Here is a 24154-nt window from a genome sequence, read left to right on the forward strand (position 1 = left end):
CAACACCTGACCTAAAAGTAATATTTATAATATTAATAATAAAATTAAACTTGCATGACCCAAGTTTAAGTAAGTCTGGCTACAACACCAGACCCAAGAATATTGGATGTGGGTCTTGCTATAAGGTCATGTCATAAAAGTGTGATAATTAAATATATTAATTAAAAATACAAAGAAAAAAAATCAACAGGAAGGGAAAAACCTAATAAAAAAAAAGAAAAAATATTGAATTAATTGGGTTAACTCTTTAAACCAAGTTATCCCGTAAAACCTGGGATTCGCGTTATGAAAGTTTGATAACTAAATAGAAAAAAAAAAATGACGGATTTACACAGAATTAACCAAGTTAACCCATCAAACCAAGTTAACCCATCAAGCTCAAGATACGTGTCATGAAAGTATGAAAGTTTGATAATTAAATAGAAATAAAATTAACTTTACCAAACAAAACTAAATGAAAAAAATAACTCGTCAAATCAGGTTTACCCATCAAACCCGAGATCCGTGTCATGAAAATCTGATAACTAAATAAAAAAAAATTCATTAAAAAAAATTAAAAAAGAAAAAAAAAGCTAATACTGTAGTAATCCATAGTGTTTTTTTTTTTTTTTTGAAAAAAGCTACAAAGCTAAGTTCTCAACCAACTCAATATATATATAAAAAAAAAACCGACAAAGACTATTTTTCAAAAAAAAAAAAGAGTCAATTTTGGGTAAAATAAATGAAAAAAAAACATGTAAAAAAGGAAACAAAAGCAGGAAAAAAAAAACATGTGGGGAAAGCTACAGTGTTTTAAATAAACAAACAAAAAAAAACTAAATTTTCAACCAGCTTAATAGTAAAAAAAAATAAAATCAACAAAAATAATTCTAAAAAAAAAAACAAAACAAAAAAAATGTAAAAAATGACAATTTTGGAAAAAAAGAAAAACAAATAAAAAAAACATGTGGGGAAAGCTAAAGCTAAATTATCAGCCAGCTCAATATTGAAAAAATAAATTCGATAAAGATAATTTTTTAAAACAATATATGGGGAAACACTGCAGCAAAACAAAAACTATGTAGGGGAAACATTATAGCAATTCATATTAAAAAAAAATACAAAGCTAAATTCTCAACCAACTTAATATAAAAAAAAAAAATCTACAAAGACCATTTTGAAAAGAAAAAAAAATAAATCAAAAAAAGAAAAAAAAAATGTATGAGAATATTATAGCAATCCACAATGTTTTAAAGAAAAAAACTACATAATTAAATTTCCAACCAGCTCAATATTTAAAAAAAAAAATTAGCAAGATAATTTTGAAAAAAAAAAAAAAGAAAAAAAAAAGAAGAAAAAGTCAATTTTGGGTTAAAAAAAAACATGTAAAAAAAAAAAAACCTTAAAAGCCCACATGTTTTAGAGTATTCTATAATGGGATATTATTGGCCTAAGATTAAGGACGATTGCAATACCTATGTGAAAAGAGTGTAAACCATGTCAAAAGCATGGATATTTACTTAACGTACTAGCTACAAAGTTGCACTCTGTAATAAAACTTTGGTCATTGAGAGGCTGGGAATGGATTTAAATTTAGAAATTTGAATCCATTCTAGCAAAAACCATGCATGTATTAGTGGTCATGGATTATTTTACAAAATAGATAGAAGCTATATCTTTAAAAGAGATAAATCAGGTCGAGATTAAAACTAGATATTTTCACAAATGTTGATTCAAGGGTCTGTTTTGGAAGCGTGATTGCGGGTTTTTTTTAAAGTGTTTTTCATGTTGAAATACATCAAAATGATGTTTTTTTTACTTTAAAAAAATTATTTTTGATATCAGCATGTCAAAACAATTTAAAATACAAAAAAAAATTAATTTTTTTGAAAACATGGTTTGCACCGCGTTTCAAAATGGTGTCTTGTGTGAATTTAATAAAAAAAAAACACAGAGTTCAAATTGTTTTTCAACTCTTGAAAAAAACAACCGGGTAAATCATTGGTGACGTGCATCCACTTATACATGCTTCAAGGTCCTGGGATGAAAAAATTACACATTACTTTAATGTGATTAGGTTTGTTCAACTAATCAAATTTAATTTAGTTAACTTTTTACCAATTCAAATATGTATATGATCCAAATGAATTCTCAAATTAATATTTTTTTTAGTAACTCATGGAATAGAACTGAATTTGACGGCTTAGCTACGGAAAACAGTATGCTAAAAAATATGGTATAACTGCCAAGACAGTAAGCATTCTTCCAGCTAATTCTAGAGGATCATTAACTATTTAATCTAAAATTAGATTTAGATTATCATGATTAGAAAGAAGCTTGAAGCTTTGTAATTATTATTTTTAAAAAAGATGGATACTTGCTATTTCAAAACCTAAATTATTTGTTGGAATGCTCCAAATGATGTGCCATAAAATGGGTAGATACATGATAGCAAATGAATCAATACCCATTAACAGGCCAAATTCCCATTAATCCCCAAATTTACTACGGCTGCAAACCTTCCAATATTTCCCACAAGAACCCACTTGATCATAGACAGATTCTCTTACCAAAATACAGAAACATCGCCATGCATTCTCTCACTATGATTTGTGATCCAGTGACTCTCAATCCCCTCCGCAACTTTAAATTTTTCCCGTTTATCGAATCTCTTTTGACACTTGAAGACAGCAATTTCTGCTTATAATTCTTCAGACAGAAAATTTAAGCAATGGCAACGAAAAGCAAGATTTGGTTCATTGGAGGGACAGGATACATAGGAAAATTCATTGTGGAAGCTAGTGCTAAGGCAGGCCATCCTACTTCTGTTCTTGTCAGAGACTCCACTCTCTCTAACCCTGGTAAATCCAATGTCATTGACAACTTCAAGAACCTTGGGGTCAATTTCCTCATATTGTAAGTGTTTCTTTTTTTCTTTCCCTTTTCTTTTGGGGGTTACAAGGGTTTCCTTAATTCTTTAACGTGGATTCAGGGGCATGTGCCACCAGTTAGCTATCCCATTTTTTCGCTACTTGTTGGACCGGTGATTCATATAATAAAAATTTATGTTCCCTAGGGATAATTTTTTTTAAAATCCATGTTATAAATGAGAAATTCTTATATATTATGGGAGCAGATTAACTAATAATTTTGTCTCGATTTATTAGTTGTTACAGCAACAAGTTATAATAATAGGGAGAATAATAGGGTTCGTCTCCAATTAAACTGTTTTTTTTCCTGGAAAAAGAAAATGCGAAACTGGGAAATTTTAATATTTCTTTGTATTTGCTTTTGTGTTTTCGGTTTTGAAGGGAGATTTGTTTGATCATGAGAGTTTGGTGAAGGCTATAAAGCAAGTGGATGTGGTGATCTCTACAGTGGGTCACGCTCAGTTAGTTGAGCAAGGCAGGATCATTGCTGCTATTAAAGAAGCTGGAAATGTTAAGGTATTTATATCCTAGTTAACTTTGTCTGGGTGATCATGACTTGTTGCTTAATTGACATGTGTTTTTGAAGGGAGATCATACCAACTTCTAGATAGAACCATCATGGTTTTGGTGTGGAGGCTTTAGAGCTTTATCCTGACGTCAAATACACTACTGTGGATGAATACCTGAATCAATTTGTCTGAGTGTTCTACGTCAAAGCAGCATTGCCTTAATAAATAATCATGTAGATGGTCGTAATACTTGCACTTATATACGTTATTAAATTACCTCCAAGAGTAGACATCTTGTGGACCAGCTGGGATTTACTTTATGTATAATTATATCACTATCAAAGTAGTATCCTTTTGACTATAAGGTTACGTTTCTCAAAATTGGAGTGATCTTTGGTGTTTTAGCGCCTATTAATGCATTGTTTCGTATAGAAACTCCTTTTGATATGCCCCTGAGCACATCAGCCAAGGTCGGCAAACCTGAAAGCTTACCCAAGTCGCCATGCTCAGGGCGGGAACCAGAGGGAGATGGATAGGGGCCCGGGCCCTGCAAAATATTTTAAATTTTTATATTTTTAGTGTTTAAATATAGTATAATATAATATATTTTTAATTTAAATAGATAAAGTTGAGAATAATGGAATGTGTTGAGTTGTGCCTTAGCCAACCTTCCTATTTATATAGGGCAGCAGAACACTGCAGTAACTGTAATGATTACAACATCCTATATTAGAATCTTATTCTGATAGATACATGAGTAACTGTAATGATTACAACATCCTATATTAGAATCCTATTCTATAATATGCCCCCTCAAGCTGAGGGTGGGGGATCAACCCGAAGCTTGAATCAAAAAGCAGTAAAGGATGCAACAGGAAGCGGTTTAGTGAAGACATCGACAAGTTGATCCCGAGAGGAAACAAAACAAATTTGAATTTCTTTCTTGGCAACACAGTCACGGACAAAGTGATAATCCACTTCAACATGCTTAGTACGAGCATGGAAGATGGGATTTGCTGAGAGATAGGTAGCACCAAGATTATCACACCAAATGGTAGGAGCAGAGACTGAGGGAACCTGCAAATCTGTTAATAAGTATTGAAGCCAAATGACTTCAGCGGTACCATCAGCAAGGGCTTTATACTCAGCCTTAGTAGAGGAGCGAGCAACAGTGTGTTGCTTGCCGGATTTCCAAGAAATCGGCGTCTGACCAAAAAAGACAAGATAGCCGCCCATAGACTTGCGATCATCAATACTACCAGCCCAATCTGCATCTGTAAAGCCATGTAGAGCAAAAGAGGAGCCTCGAGTGATATGGAAACCATAAGATGTCGTACCTTTAAGATAGCGTAAAATACATTTGACAGCGGTCCAATGAGAATCTATAGGAGCATGCATAAACTGACAAACTTTGTTAACAGCAAAGCATATATCTGGACGTGTGAAGGTAAGATATTGAAGAGCACCCACGATTTGACGAAATCGTGTAGGATCAGCGAATGAATGATCCGGTAATAAAATGACTTTCGAAGGGGAGACTGGAGTATCAACTGATTTGCAGGAAGTCATACCAGCTCGGGTGAGGATGTCAAAAATATATTTATATTGACGCAGCATTAAACCCATACTGGTAGACTGAACTTCAATACCCAGAAAGTAGTGAACAACACCTAAGTCACGAAGCTTGAACTTAGAGCTGAGTAACTGTATAAGGTGATAGAGCATAGCAGAGTTGCTACCCGTGAGCAGAATATCATCAACATACACTGGGAGATAAAAGATATTAGTACCATCAGATAAGATAAATAGGGAGGTGTCAACCTTGGAAGCTCGGAAACCGATGGAGAGCAAAAAATCACTTAGACGAGTGTATCATGCTCTCGGTGCCTGTTTCAAACCATACAATGATTTGTGCAATCTGCACACATGAGATGGAAGAGAAGAGTCAACGAAACCTGGAGGTTGTTTCATGTAGACCTCTTCAGTAAGAACACCATTGAGGAAGGCATTATGAATATCAAGCTGATGAATCTTCCAATTTCACGAAACCGTGATAGAGAAAACCAATCGGACAGTGGCCTGCTTAATAACTGGACTGAAGGTTTCAGAATAATCAATACCTTCCTGTTGGGTAAAACCTCTAGCAACAAGGCGCGCTTTATAGCGCTCAATACTACCATCAACATGACGTTTGATCCGATATACCCATCTACTGCCAATAACGTTCATCGAAGGATGAAATGGAACCAAAGACCAAGTGTGATTTTCGCGTAAAGCGGCGATCTCATCACACATAGCATTATGCCAAACTGCATACCGGTCAGCATCAGAGAATGCAAAAGGCTCAGAAGAGGGAGAATATAGTACCCGTGTGGAGGTAGAAGTAGCAACAGCGGAAGCAACCAGATTAGCTGTCTTCGGCTGCCACGGTCTAAGAGTCATAGGATGTCTGTTGTGTGCTGGTGGAGACGCAGGGGAAGACGGTTGTAGCGAGAAGACCTGTGGCAGCTGATAAGAAGACAAATCAACCATAAGTTGCAGACCAGCGGGAGAGGATGATAAAGAAACAGCCTCAAACACAGGACTGTCAGTAGAGGAGGGGCTGGAAATAGAGACTAAAACTGCCCCAATCAACCATAAGTTCCATTTTGTTCATGAGTGTGGGGACAAATCAGACGATGATGAATACCAATGGTCTGAAAAAATGTGGATAGTTTTCGGTATTCACCGCCCCAATCAGTTTGAACATATTTTATTTTTAATGAAAATTGACGTTCGACAAGAGTCTGAAATTGATGAAAAATAGAGTAAACATCAGACTTGGCAACGAGAGGATAATACCATACATATTTAGTATAAGCATCAACAAAGATAACAAAATAACGATAGCCATCTGAAGAAAAAAGAGGAGCAGGACCCCATACATCACTAAAAATTAATTCAAGTGGAGCAGAAGTTTTGTGACCCGTAAGTCCTAAAAACAAACGCGATGATTTTCCTAAAGGACAACTTTGACATTGAAAATTAAGACGTTTGTTGTTACAAATGATCTTATTTTTCGAGATTAACAATTGAAAAATACGTGAAGTAGGATGACCTAGTCGACGATGCCATAAATCGGCAAAGGTAGAAGTGCAGGGAGACCAATATGCTTGAGGAACTGACGTGAAGGAAGACTTGGTCAGGGCATAGAGACCATCTTTACTCTGACCTGAGAGAAGGACTTCATGGGTGTTGAAATCCTTGACATAAAACACACGAGGGTAAAATTCAAAATAAACATTATTATTAAGACAAAATTTTTGAACAGAAAGCAGAGGTTTTGTGATTGTAGGAACATGAAAAACATTAGATAAGGTGAAAGAACGATGTGGTGTATATATTTTTGTATGACCAAGATGAGATATAGGAAGGCCCTTACCATCACCAACATGCAAATTATCATTACCAAGATACGGTTCTAAAGTGGTCAAGGTGGCAAGATCAGGTGTGACGTGTTGAGGAGAGATTGTGTTGCACCAGGTTAGCATTAGGTTGTTGGCCATAACCTCGCTTCTGGAATTGAGGGCAATGGGGAGTTGTATGGCCGAAATTCTAACACAGTTGGCAGCGTGGATTCTGCCCCTTATTGCGTTGCCAAGAGCCCTGCCTATTGTTACCGAAGGAGGAGTTTTGGAAGCTGCGATGATCAGGCCTGGAGCCAGCAAATCGGTTGCCTCTGCTGTTGGATTGGTTAGGACGCCAGCCACCGTTGAAGTGGCCCCTGTTGCGGTCAGAATTGCCAAAAGTCTAGCGCTGCGCAATAAGAGCAGAAGATGGAATGCTGGGTGTGGGCAACAGAGGAGCATGTATGGCAACAGAAGATTTGTGAAGAAATTCATGTATGAGGAGATGGCTGTGAAGATCTGCATATGATAAAGGTTCAGCCTTGGTAATAAGACTGGTAACTAAGTCTTTAAACTCTCCCCGAAGACCACGAAACACATATAAATTGAAATCTTCAAGCAAAACTGGCCGACCAACAGCGGCCAATTCATCAAATAAAGCCTTCACTTTTTGCATAAATTGAGTTACTGATTCATCACCCTGTCGAAGATCCTGAAGAGAGCCGTGAAGTTGCATAATACGAGAGTTGGAGGTGGAAGCGAGAGCTCGCTCAAGAGTTCGCTGAACAAGAACTTTGACAGCCAACAACAAGATGCAAAACTTCCATAGATAGGGAGGAAAGAAGAGCACTTAGAATGAGTTGGTCTTGTTGTTTCCAGGTTTGAAAAAGCGGATTTACCTGAAGAGAGATACCATCATGGGCAAGAACATGTGTTGATGGACATGTGTTGGAGCCATCAACAAAACCAAAAACTCCTTGGCTTAGGAGAAAAAGCAGCATTTGCATACGCCAATATAAATAATTGGTGTTTGTTAATTTGAGGGAGATGACTTGATGAGTGTGAGAAAGGAAGATAATGCTTGCGGCAGTAGAGGCAGCAGAGGTAGTAGACATAGGCTGCAAGAGGAGTCATTCACCAGCCATGGTAAAGGAGAATCCAGGAGGTGACGCAGCAGAGGAAAGCAGAGGAGGCGCTACAAGAAAAAAGGGCTGCACTGTCAGAGAAGAAGAAAGCTGGACTACTGGTGCTGCAGAATTTGATGATGTATGTGGCGGCTGTTCCATTGAAGAAGGGAGGCTATGAGAAAAGTAGGTTTAATTTATTTTAGGGTTTTGTGGCTCTGATACCAAGTTTAGAATAATGGAATGTGTTGGGTTGTGCCTTAGCCAACCTTCCTATTTATATAGGGCAGCAGAACACTACAGTAACTGTAATGATTACAACATCCTATATTAGAATCATATTCTGATAGATACATGAGTAACTGTAATGATTACAACATCCTATATTAGAATCCTATTCTATAATAGATAAAATTTCTAATAATAAATTATATCTAGAGTTTTGACACTCCCTATTATATCATTCAAGCTCTGCCCCAGGCCATACTGAATTATCTTAACAGAGAATATGTTCTAGAATTGTGGTGCATTCCTCTTGCTTTTCCATGTTATCAGATGTTAATGCAAACATGCGATCGAAGAAATTTGTAAGCTTCAGTCATGTCCTCGCTCTTACAGCATGGAGAATCTCATCCCTCCATGTCCCCTACCAAAAAATAGACCATTGTGTTTAGCATCACCCATCTTATAGTAAGGCTGTACAAAGAGTGAAAAATCTCGGTAGCAATTAGTACTGTATGAAGATTTATTTACTGTTCATGAATTTACATCATTGTCTACCTAGCGTGGGCAAAGTATTGTGCACATAGAACGCTATTCACCCTCTCATATATTGTTTGAATTTTATAAAAAAAAAATCAAATTTTTTTTATGCTATTTTATTTTTTGGACTAAATTTAAGGACGATTGAATCAAATTTGTTAACTAAAATCAAAATTAAAAGACAAAAAACTAAACTAGAAAGGACATCATAAATGACTGATAGTTTCAAAGTTCATACAAAATGTATATTTAAATCCTTGAACTTTAGTACCTATATATATTTGGTCTCTCAATATTTTTTCAATTTGAATTTGGTATAAAAATTTATTTTTTGTTATTTTTTAATCCATGGTTTGAGAGAGGTTGTCAGAATCTAGCAATAGAGAGAGAAAATCTGTGTTTTCATCAATTCTGACTACAAAAATAATTGATCTTAATGTTAAAGGATTTCATTTAGTGAGGGGAGTTCTATTTATGTGTTTTTTAACCTTAAAATGACCTAAAAAAACATATCTAAACTTGAAAAGATTTTTGTTTTCGAGTTTTTTTGGTGGTTGTTTTGGTTTCTTAAGGCCATTTATGGGTTTGTAAAGGTGTTCAAACTCTTTTCTAGGTGTTTTGAGATCAAAAATATATTAGAAAATGGGTTATTGGGTAAAAAAAATATATATCTTATTTTTTTCGGCCACCACAATTGTCAGAATCTTGGAAATCCCAAACAAAGCATCCTCTAGAGTTTTGTTTTTCAAAACACATTAGGGCAAACGACATTTTAAATCGAAAAGGTCTGCACATGCATGGGCCATTCCTTTAATGGGTCAGACACTGGCCTGGCCTCCTTTTTTTTTCTTTTGTAATTTTTCCTTTTTGAAAAAATATTCATGCTTTTTTATATGTTTTTTTTTTAATAATCTTTAATGTCATATTTCAATTAATATCCCATCTATCTCATTTTTTATTTTTTGTATTTAACCTTTTTATTATTTTGTATGTATCTAATTTTTTAATAAATTATTCTAATTCATCTGTAATTTTTTATGAATTTTATTTTTAAATGTAAACTTCAAATGGGATTTTGAAGTTAATGAAAATTTAATTGGGAAAATAAATTTAATTTATAATAAAATAAATAAACAAAACAAATGAGTAACAATATTTTTATAAACTCCTGGACATTATGGAATGATAATAGTCTTAGGAGTTTGAAGTAAAATGTTATGTACGGGTCAAAAAATGAAAAATAAAAAATACTTGAAAAATAGAAAAACACATAAACACGAATAAAAATATAATGAAAGTGATTTATACAGAATTGTAATTACTAGTATGTAACAAAATAATAAAATTCAAAATAACCCAAGTAAGAATTTGTTATAAATAGATGTCAGGATCTGAGAATTTTATCCGGAAAACATAAAAGGGTACTATTGAGGGACATAGTGGGAATTTGACAAACTATATATATAATGGCTGGCCTTGAAGAGAAAAGGGACAAGAGGAAAGAAAATTTTGTTATCTTGATTAGAAAACTGATAAAAATCATTAGGAAAACATAAAAATTAAGAGAAAATCTTGTAAAAACATGAAATCAAACACTAAATTTGAAAGAAAAAACAAGAGAGAGAGAGAGAGAGTAGGCGACAAAGTGGGAAGGAGAAGAAGAATTGGAAATTTTGATTTTTGGCAAGTGTTAGAGCCTTAATTCCTTGCTTGGTAAGTTGTTCTAACACATTTGCATAAGTTGTTGTAGATTAATGCTTTAAATTGATTGAACTCATACAATGATTGAACTCTTACAATTGGGATATAGAGTTCTAGTATAAAATTTGGAGGTAATTGAAATTGGTTGTAAATTGGTGTAATGAATAATTAAAAGATTAGATAAAGTAAGGAATTTAATAACATTCAAGCGAGAATTTTAGTGCGCAAAGATGTTAATGGTTGCCAAAGAGGGGGAAAATGTGGATATGTTATAATGTAGTTGGAAGTTATAAATTGGTATGTATTGAATGTGTGTAGCTATAATGGTGATGATTTGAAATGAAATTAGAACTCAAATGTTGGTGGTGAAGAAAATTTGATTATGTTTGCTTTAGGAACTTTACTAACCTTGATAATCTATCTTTGTGAAAAAATTGTGTTGATAGTATATTTATTAAGTGTGATATAAGGTACACTTTAGAGTTCATGAAGATGAAAACAATTAAGTGACGAAGAAAACAAATAAATATTAGTTATTTGTGGTGAGAGTTTAGTCATGTTGTGTTTATGAAAAGAAAGTTGTTTAGAGTGCATTGGCATATGAAACAATGTAGGAAATGTTTTTGGTAGGAAATAATGAGGAAATAAAATAAAAGAATAATTTTTTTAGAATGATTTTGTGATTAAATGAAAAAATTATATGTTGAATCAAAATAAAGAATTTTTATTATGCGCACTTTGAATTTAGACACATTGAAATTATTGATGGGTTAAAAATGTGATGAAATCTTGTTGATTTAGGAGAAGTTACTAAAGCAAGATATTTATCAAGAAGAGTTGGATTGTCTCAAGCAGTAGAAAGGTGTTGAACACCTTAAAATTATAAATTTACTCTTTAAAAAATTCTTAAGTTGAAATACATTTTAGATGTTATCTTCATAATTTGATTAGATCAATATATTCTTAGATGTTGAAACTAGTTCCTAGTTAATAGAACTAGTGTCATGTCAAATGGGCAGATATTGAAATTGATTCTTAGTATTGTCATGTCCAATGAATAGTTGTTTAAACTAGTTCCTAGATAATAAAAGTAGTGTCTTGTTGAATCAATAGATATTAAAATTACTTCCTGATTAATGAAATCATTGTCTTATTGTATGGGTAGTTGTTGAAACTAGTTTTTGAATAGTGAATTGATCCCTTGTTGAATGGGTAGATATTTAATTATACCTTAGTTAATTAAAATTCATGTCTTGTTGACTAGACAACTATTAAAATTGACTTCTGGTAAATAAAATTAATACGTTATGTAATGGCTACTCTTAGAAGCCAATTTCTTAATTAAAGAAATTAAGGTTAAATGCATAGTTAGAGAATTAAATTCTTGGGTTATTATGAATGTTTATCGAATATTTAAAATTTTGAAAATTTGAGTAACGTTAAAAAAAAAATTGTTTTAGAAGGTGAATAACTTTACTTAAATATTATTAATATGTCTATAAATGATTTAATGATGGACTGATACATGTTAATCTATATTTACATTTCAGGATCTCTTTTGAAATGTGCAAATTATGGAGCTTATGATTATTACTTTTTGTGTTATGATTATGTAGAAAAGAAAGACTACATTTTGTATGTAATTTATCATTTTTTTGTTATGTATGTAGGGAAGAAAATCTTCATATTTTGTATGTCGTATACTTAATTATACTTAATTGACCAGACCTTAGAATTTCCTTTTCAAGTATTAGATTAATATATTAGGTGATGCTAAGTAATTTAAATTCCAACTTTCTTAATTTATTTGTTAGTATATTGTATGTGTTTTTTAGATTTGATAAATTTTAATTAATTGAATTTATAGTATGTTGTCAATCTTGTCATGAATATAATTTGTTAAAAATAAAATTTATTTATTTATTTTATAATATTGCAAACAAATATAACTTGCGAGATATGTTTTCCCTTCGATTTAATATATTTGTGGGAGAAGAATGGTAAACCCTAGAAAGGACCTTAGTGCCAGAGCAGCAACTTTTGCAGACATTCAAGGTATGAATATCATTTCATTAGAGCTTCATATGTAGAATTGTACTCGTAACACTGGTAATGGTATCATCTGTCAGACCTCTGTCAGCTTGAGTTTAAACGATGTCTAGCAGCACTGATCTTAGTATCAGATTTTTTAAAAGTTTGTATGGAGAAGTCATTAAGTTTGACATCGCTTCTCTTTTCCTATCTGTTTTTTTTTTTTTTTTTTTTTTTTTTTTTTTTTGCAGAAGCTTGTGCTCCACTCAATGTGGTTTTATCATATGATCACTCTGCATTTGTGAAGGGAGATCAAACCAGCTTTGAAATTGAACCATCATTTGGCGTAGAGGCCTCTGAGCTTCATGATCACATATTTCTTTATCTGAAAGAACAGTATCACTGTGATCATCACCCTGTACAGCCAAAAGACCAACTTAAGTGCATTATAGCAGGCAGTGATGCGTTAATGTCTATGCTGCGTTGAACACTAAATGCACAACCAAAACACGCAAGCTAGTCCATGTATCCATGTTAATTAAAAATATATATATAAGAGAAATCAATGCACAGATGTAGGACACATTTTACTGAGGAACAGTGGCCCCTTCAGAGTCATTAAATGGAGACACGAGGGTGAATTAATGTCCTGTTGCCACTCATAAGTAGAGCAGCACACTACAAGAGCTTTATACCTCCAAAGGTTGTTCAGCATTCGCTTGCTTTGCACAGCACATTTCCGCTGCTTTGTACTTACCATCGAATAATATGATTGCATCTACATGCATTGACAAACCTATTAATAACCTTAAATAACCCAAAAATATTCCTGAGCTTAGATTAATCATCTCGAGCAAGGAGAAAGTAAGATTATCACCGAAAGAAGGAGCGCCCTTGACGCCGCGTCTCCGAGGCTATATTCCCTTTTGGTCACAAACCTTTCATAAGCCTGATCAGGGATGTCTTCCATTTGTTCATCAAATCTAACAAAAACACAACAATGGATTACAGAATGATTTCAGAGGCTGCATTCCTCAAAATTACATCAGTTGTCATGCAAATATATTCTGCGTTCCTCATCAGAATCTACATCGCTGGATGAATTCTCCTGGGTTTCTTCGTTGTCACTATCCCTTAAGCCACCATTCTCATCATCATAGCCAGCAGTATCAACAGCTACTAAATCTTTCTTTCCCTGAAGGAAAATAGTAAAAGAAATTTAACACTATCAAAGTGTGACTGTGTTTGAGATTGTGGCATAGTTAACGAGGCGGTTTCCAGCTAAAATGTAGGTTAGCAGTCCCAAATAAGTATTCAACATTTCAAAATGATGAATTTTGCTTAAGGAAAAAAAAAAGTTTTCCAATTGTCTGAAGAAACAGTTATTGGGACTGTCCATTTCCAGTTCACTGAATCACTTTCTATGACCAAATGCCACTTCAGTTATCGCAGACTCGGATTTAAATAAACAGATACAACGATTACTTAAACCAACTATGTCACGGAGACGTAACAAGGATTTTCGAAAGAGATTTGAAACTCGCCTGATTAAGACGTAGATGACAGAGCTATAGTCTTGGGACCTGAAAACCTAAAGCAACACAACAAACAAGCACTTAGCATGCACACACGGTAAACTGAGGGGGAAAATGAATAGAAAGTAAACTCAATACATTTTATTTTATCATACATGGTTACTCACTTATAACAACACCAACCACGAAACATCGCAAACAGCAGAAAATCCCTCCTTTTTCTCCTCCAATTTTCTCAACAACGCAATGAATAGCTACACAAAAAACTGGAAAAAATAATAATTTAGTCAGCCATCCATATATCATTTTAGCTAATTATTCATTTCCAACAGAAGTAATCAAATGAACGTCACAAATAGTTAAACTTCTCTGCTTCCTTTCCAATTAAACTAACAACAAAACACAACGTCAAAAACTACAAACAGATTTTAGCCTCTAATTTTCTCGGCAACCAAGTATAATTTGCTAATTCATCAAAACCCAAGAAAATAAACCTTACTTTAGTAACAAAAGTTCCTTTAGGAGCCAAGAACTGAGTAGCTAATCTGACAGCATCAATAACGAGAGAATTTTGAGTCATAGCTTCTTGAGCCCAAGCACCACCAATATTAGGAGACCCATCATGTCATCTGCTCGTTTGATCTCCTCTTCAAAGTTTTTCCATTCTACCAAATCCTTAGATACCTTTTCATTGTTCAAATCACGAAGCAACTGAGTTTTTGTATCCTCTTTTTTGGCGTAAAACCAAATCAAAAGCTCTAACTCCCATAATTTTCTTAACCTTATCTCTACACTCAGGCTTAGTTATATCCTGTTATATCGAGACCGCCCCGCGTAAAGGCGCTATGTTCACTAAATCAATGCCCAAGACAAGGCCTCCTAGAGTCACGCGCTGCACCCCCACTTGCATCCATCCACCGGGTGCAGCACAAAGGTCGAATGCGGCGCGAGAGGATTGGAGGAACGTGAATTTGGTGTCTAGTTGAACTAGTTTCCATGATGCACGTGATGGTAACTGTCACGGGGTTAATTTTTCGCCTCGCAAATAAACTCGTGCGGCAGCCTAGTCCCGCTAGACTCAGCCTTGCCTCACCCTTTCACTCGTGTTTTCCTACGACTATGTGTTTCGCACACTCAAGGAGGTTCTCCCAAGTACCCTTGTCGTAGACAATGAATAAACACAAGCAAACACACCAAGCTTTTACAAGAATCCCTCTCAACCTTTATTTATCTCATCAACAAAGGAAATACACAAAATTGGTGTGTGCTATGCACAAATTTGCATGCTACACAGCAGGAGGCTTGGCAGCCTATTTATAGCCAAAGATGAGCTTCCATTCTCACCTAACACCCCCAATTTCGGGGCATAGTGGAGCACTACCTTCCCCCATGATTCCCATTCACATGGCCTAATGGAGTATCATCCCCACCATTATCTTTAGTGGGTTGGTGAAGCACTTTCTTCACCAACTTTCGGCCCCTCCACTATGTTCTGCTTGCCCTCATGGCAGTCCCATTTGTCTGCCTTGCTATGTCAGCTGCTGACTTAGAAAGTCCATCATCTAAGCCCCACGTCCATGCCAAGTCGCCAGCTCAAAGACTTGCACAGACCCTTGCACGCTGCCTGCCGAATTCGATTCTGCCGCAGTCCATCGCTGCCGAATTCGTTTCTGCCGCAGTCCATCGCTGCCGAATTCCTAGGCAATGTGCCTTCGTTGGCGCGCCCCGCGCCTAGACCTCTAACAAACCACCCCCACTAAAAGAGTCTGACGTCCTCGTCGGAATGGACGTGAGGTAGTCTTGTATCTGATCCTCAAATTGCCACAAGTCAGTATCTTTCTCCCATGAAACCTCCTCATTTTTCCTCCATTTTTCCTCCATTTTATCCGCCGATTCTTTCTATGTTGGCCAAGTCGACGATGGTCCATGATCTTGACGATCCCATCATCAAATTGCTTGTGAATGGTAGGAGGAGCTCGTTGTGACTTGCTTCTTTTCGGATCCTCGTTGTCTTCATGAAAAGGCCGTAAGTAACTTACGTGAAACGTCGGATGAAGTTTCAGCCGTTCGGGCAGCTTCAACCTATAGGCCACAGCGTCTACCTTTTCGATGACTTCGAATGGTCCATCGTACCTTGGCACCAACCCTCGGTGCTTCGTTGTTCCCACAATTTTCTTCCAAATCTGCGGAGTTAACTTGAGCAACACCTTGTCACCCACACTGAATTCCAGCAATCTCCGCTTTTGGTTGGCATATTTGAGCATTCGTTTCCTTGCCTTACGCAAGCTATCTTGCGCTTGCTCAAATAGCTCTTGCCGCTCCATCGCAAACCTGTATGCTGCTGGACTCTTCCCACCCGTTATCTGCACTGCAATCTCGGCAGGGGTTTGGGGTTGAGCTCCCAAAACTAGCTCAAACGAACTTGCTTCCGTTGCCGAGGATTTTTGGAGATTGTAGCAAAACTGCGCACTATCAAGCAACTCCAACCAGTTTCGTTGCATCGCTGTCACGTAGTGTCTCAAATACTCCTCAAGCAAAGCATTTATCCTTTCCGTCTGCCCATCAGTTTGCGGATGGTTGGCAGTTGAAAACTTCAGCCTTGTTCCCATCATGTTGAACAATGCTGTCCAGAATCGGCCTGTGAATCGCACATCGCGATCGCTCACAATATCTGAAGGCACTCCAAAGTACTTCACCACGTTGCGGTAGAATAATTCTGCGGCCACTTCGGCTGTACACACCGTCGGGGGCAGCGACAAACACCGCATATTTGGTGAATCGGTCCACAACAACCATGATTGTGTTCATGCCATCCACCTTTGGAAAACCAACAATGAAATCCATTGAAACTGACACCCAAGGCTTCTCTGGAATCGGCAGCGGCTGTAACAAGCCTGCCTCTCGCTGCCGCAAAGTCTTGTCTTGTTGACACACTAGACAAGTCCTTACGTAGAGTTCCACATCGTCTTCCATCTTCGGCCAGTAATAAGTCTGCGACAAGAGAGCAACCATCATTTCCCGTCCTGGATGTCCAGCCCATTGCGGATCATGAGTCTCCGTCATCAAGTACTTTCGCAGCTCTCCCTTTGGCACAAAGATTCGACCCCCCTTTGCATAGAGTAGGTCCTGCTCCAACCAATACCTCCGTATTGTTCCTTCTCGTACAAGCTCAACCATTTTCTTGTACGCTGCATCTTCCGTAGCAGCTTTGCGAAGTCGATCCAGCATATCCGACTCCACCTGAACAATAGCAAAGATAGTAGCCATTACCTCGCGTCTGCTGAGTGCATCCGCCACCTGATTGTGGCTCCCTGGTTTGTGCTCCCATACGAAATCATATTCGGCCAAGAATTCCTGCCACCGAGCTTGTCGTTGCGACAATTTCTTTTGCGTCTTGAAAAATGTATTGGCAACATTGTCGGTCTTGACAACGAATTTCGGCCCCAGCAGATATACTCTCCATATGCCAAGGCAGTGCACCACTGCCGTCATTTCCTTCTCATGGGTCGAGTAATTCCGCTCCGCATCACTTAGCTTTCTACTCTCGAAAGCAATCGGATGTCCCTCTTGTACGAGCACTCCACCAATAGCCCTATCTGAAGCATCAGTATGCACTTCGAATGGCTTCTCAAAATCAGGCAGCCCCAAGACTGGAGCTGACGCTACCGCTGTCTTTAGCTTCTCAAAAGCTTGTTGGCAGTCGACTGTCCATGCCCAATTTCGGTCCTTCTTGAGAAGATCTGAGAGAGGAGTTGTCTTCTTGCTATATCCCTCAATGAACCGTCGATAGTAGTTTGCAAGCCCCAAGAATGATCTCAATTCCGGGACTGATTTTGGCGCTGTCCATTCGATGATGGCTTGGATCTTTCGTGGATCCATCTTCACCTGTCCTTCCCCAATTAAATGGCCTAAGAACATAATTTCAGCCTTTGCAAACTCACATTTTTCCCTCTTTACATACAGTTCATGTTCTCTCAATCTACCTAGAACTTTTGAAAGATGCATTACATGTTCTTCGATTCCTCTACTATAGATTACAATGTCATCTAAGTAGACTACAACAAAATTGTCTAGGAAATCATACAACACATCATTCATCAAATTACAAAATGTTGCTGGAGCATTTGTTAAGCCAAATGGCATAACTAGAAACTCGTACGAGCCATACCTCGTCACGCAAGTCGTCTTATGCTCATCTCCGTCAGCAACTCTCACTTGCCAATACCCCGATCGCAAGTCCAACTTCGTAAAGATCGAAGCGCCACACAATCTGTCCATCAAATCCTGAATCAAAGGAACAGGATATTTGTTTTTGATGGTTACCTTATTTAGCGCTCGGTAGTCCACACACATGCGAAGGCTCCCATCCGCCTTCTTTTGGAACAGAACCGGAGCACCGTACGGAGCCTTGGAAGGTCGAACAAATCCCGACTCAATCAACTCTTCCAACTGCTTCCGCAATTCTGCCAATTCTCTTGGCGACATTCGGTAAGGAGCTTGAGATGGTGGCTTTGTCCCCGGCACCAGCTCAATTCGGTGATCGACAGCCCTCTTAGGCGGAAGTTTCTTTGGTAGCTGAGGCGGCATAACATCCTTGAATTGCTGCAGCACGCTAGCAATCTCGTTCGGCACCTCCTCACAATAGTCAGCTTTCTCCTCCACTATTGTTGCTAGAAATACTTCCCCTCCTTTCTGCAATGCTTTCTCGATTGCGATTGCCGATATTAAGCTTCTCTTACCTTTCGCAACATTCGCAACTGCGACGTTGCAGCAGGGAACAAAACATGGGCATCCCTCGCTCGCAATCATTATTCCATTGAGATACGGCATTAAAGCAATCTTGGCTTTCCGTAGGAAATCTAGGCCAAGAATAAGATCATAATCGTCAAGAGTTATGACAAGCAAGTCATGCTTACCTCTCCACTGATCCAGCACTATCGGCACATCATAAGACATCCCCAGCAATCTTTTGCGCCTTCGAGTTTACTGCCTTCATGGATGTCTGGCTGTCACTCAGCCGCAAGCCAAGTTCCTTCGCCATCCGATCTGCCACAAACGTGTGGGTTGCGCCTGAATCCAGCATAGTTGTTACGCCCTTGCCGTTTATCTCAATCTTTACATACATGAGGCTGTCCGTTGCCCCAGGCTTCCCTTTTCGTAAGGTTTCAATCCTTGCCAAGTCTGTCTCCACATGGCAATTTTCGGCAGCCGCATCCTCTGATTCCGCTACCAAGCAACATAACACACGCATGGGATTGACAAGCGTAATCATCCCCTCTTCTTCGTCACTATTCCCAGCCCGAATAGCATTCAGCTTCTCCCTCTTTGGGCATTCCCTCGCAAAGTGAGGTCCGTCGCAAATAAAGCAAGTAAGGTTTGGTTTAGAACCATTACCTGGTGTGTGCGTAAATTTGGCCTTGCCCTTCTCCGCGGCAGTAGCCTTTCCTGCACCCCCACCATACTTCTTCCCCTTTGGTCTTTCCTCCTTGCTCTTTCCCTTCAACTTGAAGGAGGCTGACTTATAGCTCTCTCTCGTAGGAGCTTTATAGTCCACCAAATTGTCCACGGCCGCAATAGCAGAAGACAGATCCTTCACATTCTGTCGTCGTAGCTCCGCTTGCGCCCAAGGTTGTAATCCGGACATAAAATTGAACAATCTGTCCTCCTCGGAACATATTCTCGATGTTGAGAATTAACGAACTAAAAGACTTCACATAATCACGAACTGACCTGTCTTGTTTGAGTCTTTTCAATTCGTCTCGTGCAATCCACGAAGTGTTGTTTGGGAGGAACTGCTCCTTCAGCTCCTTCTTGAGACGCTCCCATGTCTCAATCTTTGGACGTCCCGCACTTAGATCGTCTTTAGTTCTCGTCCGCCACCAAAGCTTTGCGTCACCCGTGAGATACATCACGGTGAGATCAACTTGTTCCGCTACGCCAATCCTTGCAACACTGAAGTATTGCTCCATGTCCCATAAGAAATTTTCCAGCTCTTTGGAACTTCTTGCCCCACCAAAGCACTTTGGTTCAGGCAACTTAGGTTTAGAGGAACTTACCCCAAGGGGAGTGTTTGTGACTGCCCTCTTTAGAACAGCAATCATCTCTTCGGCAGCAGCCAATCGTTCACTCGATTCTGCCGCAAGCGAGATGTACAAGCTCTCAGCCCTTTCAGCGCTTTCCATTGCTTCCTTCAAGCGATCCATTATAGTGCGTTCTTCCTCTTCGTCGTCTGGCCCTATCATAGTCTCCAGACGCGTCAACCGTTCCCGAATGGCTTCCATGGCTTCGGGCTGCACGTTGTTAAATCAACCGTGCTCTGATACCAATTGTCACGGGGTTAATTTTTCGCCTCGCAAATAAACCCGTGCGGCAGCCTAGTCCCGCTAGACTCAGCCTTGCCTCACCCTTTCACTCGTGTTTTCCTACGACTATGTGTTTCGCACACTCAAGGAGGTTCTCCCAAGTACCCTTGTCGTAGACAATGAATAAACACAAGCAAGCATAAGCAAACACAAGCAAACACACCAAGCTTTTACAAGAATCCCTCTCAACCTTTATTTATCTCATCAACAAAGGAAATACACAAAATTGGTGTGTGCTATGCACAAATTTGCATGCTACACAGCAGGAGGCTTGGCAGCCTATTTATAGCCAAAGATGAGCTTCCATTCTCACCTAACACCCCCAATTTCGGGGCATAGTGGAGCACTACCTTCCCCCATGATTCCCATTCACATGGCCTAATGGAGTATCATCCCCACCATTATCTTTAGTGGGTTGGTGAAGCACTTTCTTCACCAACTTTCGGCCCCTCCACTATGTTCTGCTTGCCCTCATGGCAGTCCCATTTGTCTGCCTTGCTATGTCAGCTGCTGACTTAGAAAGTCCATCATCTAAGCCCCACGTCCATGCCAAGTCGCCAGCTCAAAGACTTGCACAGACCCTTGCACGCTGCCTGCCGAATTCGATTCTGCCGCAGTCCATCGCTGCCGAATTCCTAGGCAATGTGCCTTCGTTGGCGCGCCCCGCGCCTAGACCTCTAACAGTAACCATGTTCTTTGGCTAATTTGTAAAATTTATCCAAACGATGCTTTCCCTTTTCTCTTCTCATTGTGAGTTACGGGTTTGGGGAATTTTGAAGGGAGATTTCGGTTCTGATAAATGCTGGTAAGAGAGAAGTGTCACAGAGTGGGGAGGGAGGGAGGGAGGGAAGCAAAAGATGTTGACAGAATTATATATGGATATATTTTAAGCCCACTGGATTCAAAGCCATGGCTTAGATTGTTAAGGAATGAGGTTTCATTAGATTGGTCTTGGCCCATTTAACACGCCTATAGATTTAAGTCCTTGATCACTGGATTCAAGTCTCATTGAAGAAACCAAAATGGAGGCAATCATGCGAATTTATTGATAAAACCAGAACGTCTGCCATTAAAAAAAGCCAAGGCAAAACTGAAGTTTACACGTGTAAGTGCAAGTTAAAGCTCATCATGACATGAAGGCATGCCCTTCGAGAAGAAAACGTTTAACGTCTACATGTTGCCACCATCTCGTCCTTGTCTTAGTGCCCCCATGAACCAACCAAGCTTTCAGGCCATGCAGGAAACATTGGTACTTGCAGGTGATTTCTTACCACTGTATTTCTGTCAGACCAAAAGGAAACCAAGATTTTATAACTGATGTGCCAGTAATCCTACTACATGATAAGCTGTTCCAGATGCAAGTACTTGAAGCTCACCTGCTTTCTAATGTTGAATAGGGTACACTTGTATCTGATCAAGTATCTAATTTCGCACCCCATTGTGACGACAAAAAGAAGAGTCCAGGAACAGAGCAATATAGACCAAACGACAGGAACATCAAACACTGGAAAGAATGTCATCGCAAAAGCCATGATGAATGCCCTTGTGAAGGAGTACCTAGATACATGACAGCAAAAAACTATTTTCAGGAACAGATATATCCATGATGGATCCGCAAAAGCAGCCCTATGGTGCTGGGGAAAGTGTTCGGGTGGTAATTTATCCGATCAAACAAACTACCATAGATCACTAGCTCCCTCCCTAATTACTTGATTCTTGAAAGCAATCTAGAATCTGTATGAAACTATGAGAACCTCCAACATTCAACATTTTTCCTGCCGACTGACTGAGTAAAATATAAAACTAAGAGAGAATAGTTTATGATCGAATTATCAAATGCCTACTTGAAATCGTTTATCAGGTTATAGATAACGGTGGAGGGAATTACTCGATAATTAATATCAACAGGATGAAAGTAATAAAAAGACTAAATACCGTAATGGCACATAGATACTTCATTACCAGAATTTGAACTCTGGAAGCCGGCGGATGTGTGGCTTGAATTCATCGGAACAACTTATCGGAAGCAAAGGACCATCTGCATGTTCATGTTCAGGATCAACCAGAAGTGACAAAAACCCACTTAACAAATTCACTATGTATACCCCGAGCCCATAAACAATGATGTAAAACCCTCGAACGTAATAAAGTCGTGAGCAATAGACAGCCACTATAACAAGAGTCCCAATCCATCTATAGACAGCATGAGGTGTAGCCTTATCCAGATAAAATCTATGCATCATCCATGCATCATGTTCCCATCGAGCAACAGGTGACACCACTGAGGCATTCTCATCCCCAAATCCTTCCATTAGTTTTGATCTTCGCACCTGCAGATTTTACAGTACAGAACCAATCAAACCAGCAAACAAACAGGTGGAAATGCACAAGATACAACAAATACCAACATGTACATCAATGTATGCTTCTAAATAACAAATCCGCATATTCAAAGATAATAAAAAAGGCATAATAAAGCAGAACAGAACATGTCCCTGGATATACACGTACCAAGATCGTGGAAATGCTTTAATGACTATATAAACTTGCAAGTGAAAAATATTCTTTCAATTCAAGCTTCCTATTCAATGTAAATGTTTTAAATTCATGGAAATATCAATTTCAAGAATCAAAATCTTCAGGCATACTCTCCACTTTCCAATCAAATCCACCATATACACCCATTTATTTGAAAACAAGAAGGCACGAATAGCTATAGAATCACATAAACGCACCAAAATATACAAAAGAAAAGGGCCCTTAAAGATCAATATTTAACCAATGCCCAAGAAACCCAGATGACAAATATATGCAACTATGCAAGGAACATAAAAAGAAACCAATAGCCCAAAAATCTTTCACTTCCCACCTTCTAGGGACCGAAATGTAGTTACCAAGCTCCATTTAAGTAACTAAAATATATATGGTAAAAAAAAAATGAGCACAATATCTCAATCAATCTAGTCAGAGTTTTAGAATCAAGAAACAAAGAAAATCCCCAAAATGTAAATTCCTAAACAGAAAAAAGGGCGTAGAAGAAGGGAAATCGGTCCAAATTGTCAGGAAAATATGGAGAGTAGAGGTTAACCTCGAATAGACTTTGTTTTGGCGTTTGTTAAGCAATGCAACAAAAACTTGTTTTCTTATGTGAATCTACTTTCTTTCAAGAATTGTAACACCTGATACTCGCGCAATTATAACCACCCCAAAGCGTACGCAAAGATGCGTTGTTAGAATTTTCTATACAGAAAGTGTATAAATTCTATATTCTCTACAGAAAATTCCGTCAATGCATCTTTCCAAGTCTTGTTTTCGTCTGTTAATATCTTGGATGAATATTTTGATGGGTTTTTAGAGGGTCACCGTCTCTTTGGTGTGAAATTCAGAAGACAGGAAGACGGAAGTGGCAGGTGAGAGAAGGTACAGAGCCTGGAGCTCTAAGGAGGGTTTTTTGTTTTCTTTCTTTGTCCTTTCGTCATTAAACTGATTTCACTGAATTGGGCCTGGCCGAGTAGTGATGTACACCAGAGATTTATATGGTGGTGTCCAGACTCCATGGTCTTGGCTTCATTGACAGAGATCTCAAAATGTTGGGCAACTTCAACCAATGAACATGGGGCTGGCAGAGGTCCCTAATCTCCTTCGCCATGATAAAGGACTCGAGGATGAAGGGGTAGATGGATACAAAGCCGAACCTACATCCCGGATAGGCTACAGACGCCTAGGTGCATGCACTGAGCTGATGTAGAAAGAGGCAGCTGGAAAAGGACAAAACATTCAATTCCTTGCATGAAGAAATGAATTCAACCATAAGCAAAGATTGTTGGATCTTGCA

The 24154-nt window shown here is 38.2% G+C and overlaps 2 protein-coding genes and 1 long non-coding RNA gene across 8 annotated transcripts; 1 reads left to right on the forward strand and 2 right to left on the reverse strand.

Annotated features, from left to right (window-relative positions):
• Positions 1–2710: 2710 nt before the first annotated feature.
• On the forward strand, positions 2711–3954 carry LOC118039799 (phenylcoumaran benzylic ether reductase POP1). Its single transcript, XM_035046594.1, has 3 exons — positions 2711–2878; positions 3291–3425; positions 3766–3954. Exons 1-3 carry the CDS (start codon positions 2711–2713, stop codon positions 3952–3954), a joined length of 492 nt encoding a protein of 163 aa, XP_034902485.1.
• Positions 3955–12108: 8154 nt separating this feature from the next.
• LOC118039742 (uncharacterized) lies at positions 12109–15103 on the reverse strand. 4 transcript variants are annotated; one of them, XR_012169654.1, is made up of 6 exons: positions 14457–15103; positions 14113–14223; positions 13967–14013; positions 13300–13617; positions 13118–13200; positions 12109–12838 (listed from the first exon to the last, which is right to left on the reverse strand). It is a non-coding gene; the product is annotated as an uncharacterized lncRNA (long non-coding RNA). The 4 variants fall into 4 exon arrangements; XR_012169652.1 differs by having other exon boundaries at positions 12110–12838; positions 13118–13617; XR_012169653.1 differs by lacking the exon at positions 12109–12838 and having other exon boundaries at positions 12904–13200.
• Positions 15104–21008: 5905 nt separating this feature from the next.
• LOC118039741 (protein RER1A) lies at positions 21009–24147 on the reverse strand. Of its 3 annotated transcripts, none has more exons than XM_073408886.1 (4): positions 23683–24147; positions 22282–22649; positions 21696–21876; positions 21009–21600 (listed from the first exon to the last, which is right to left on the reverse strand). In XM_073408886.1, exons 2-4 carry the CDS (start codon positions 22629–22631, stop codon positions 21547–21549), a joined length of 585 nt encoding a protein of 194 aa, XP_073264987.1. In that variant the 5' UTR covers positions 22632–22649; positions 23683–24147; the 3' UTR covers positions 21009–21546. The 3 variants fall into 3 exon arrangements, with proteins under 3 accessions (XP_073264987.1, XP_034902428.1, XP_073264986.1); XM_035046537.2 differs by having other exon boundaries at positions 23408–24147; XM_073408885.1 differs by having other exon boundaries at positions 22282–24147.
• Positions 24148–24154: the final 7 nt, after the last annotated feature.

The sequence above is a fragment of the Populus alba genome, chromosome 4 (genome assembly GCF_005239225.2).
Source record: "Populus alba chromosome 4, ASM523922v2, whole genome shotgun sequence".
Classification (NCBI taxonomy): Eukaryota; Viridiplantae; Streptophyta; class Magnoliopsida; order Malpighiales; family Salicaceae; genus Populus; species Populus alba.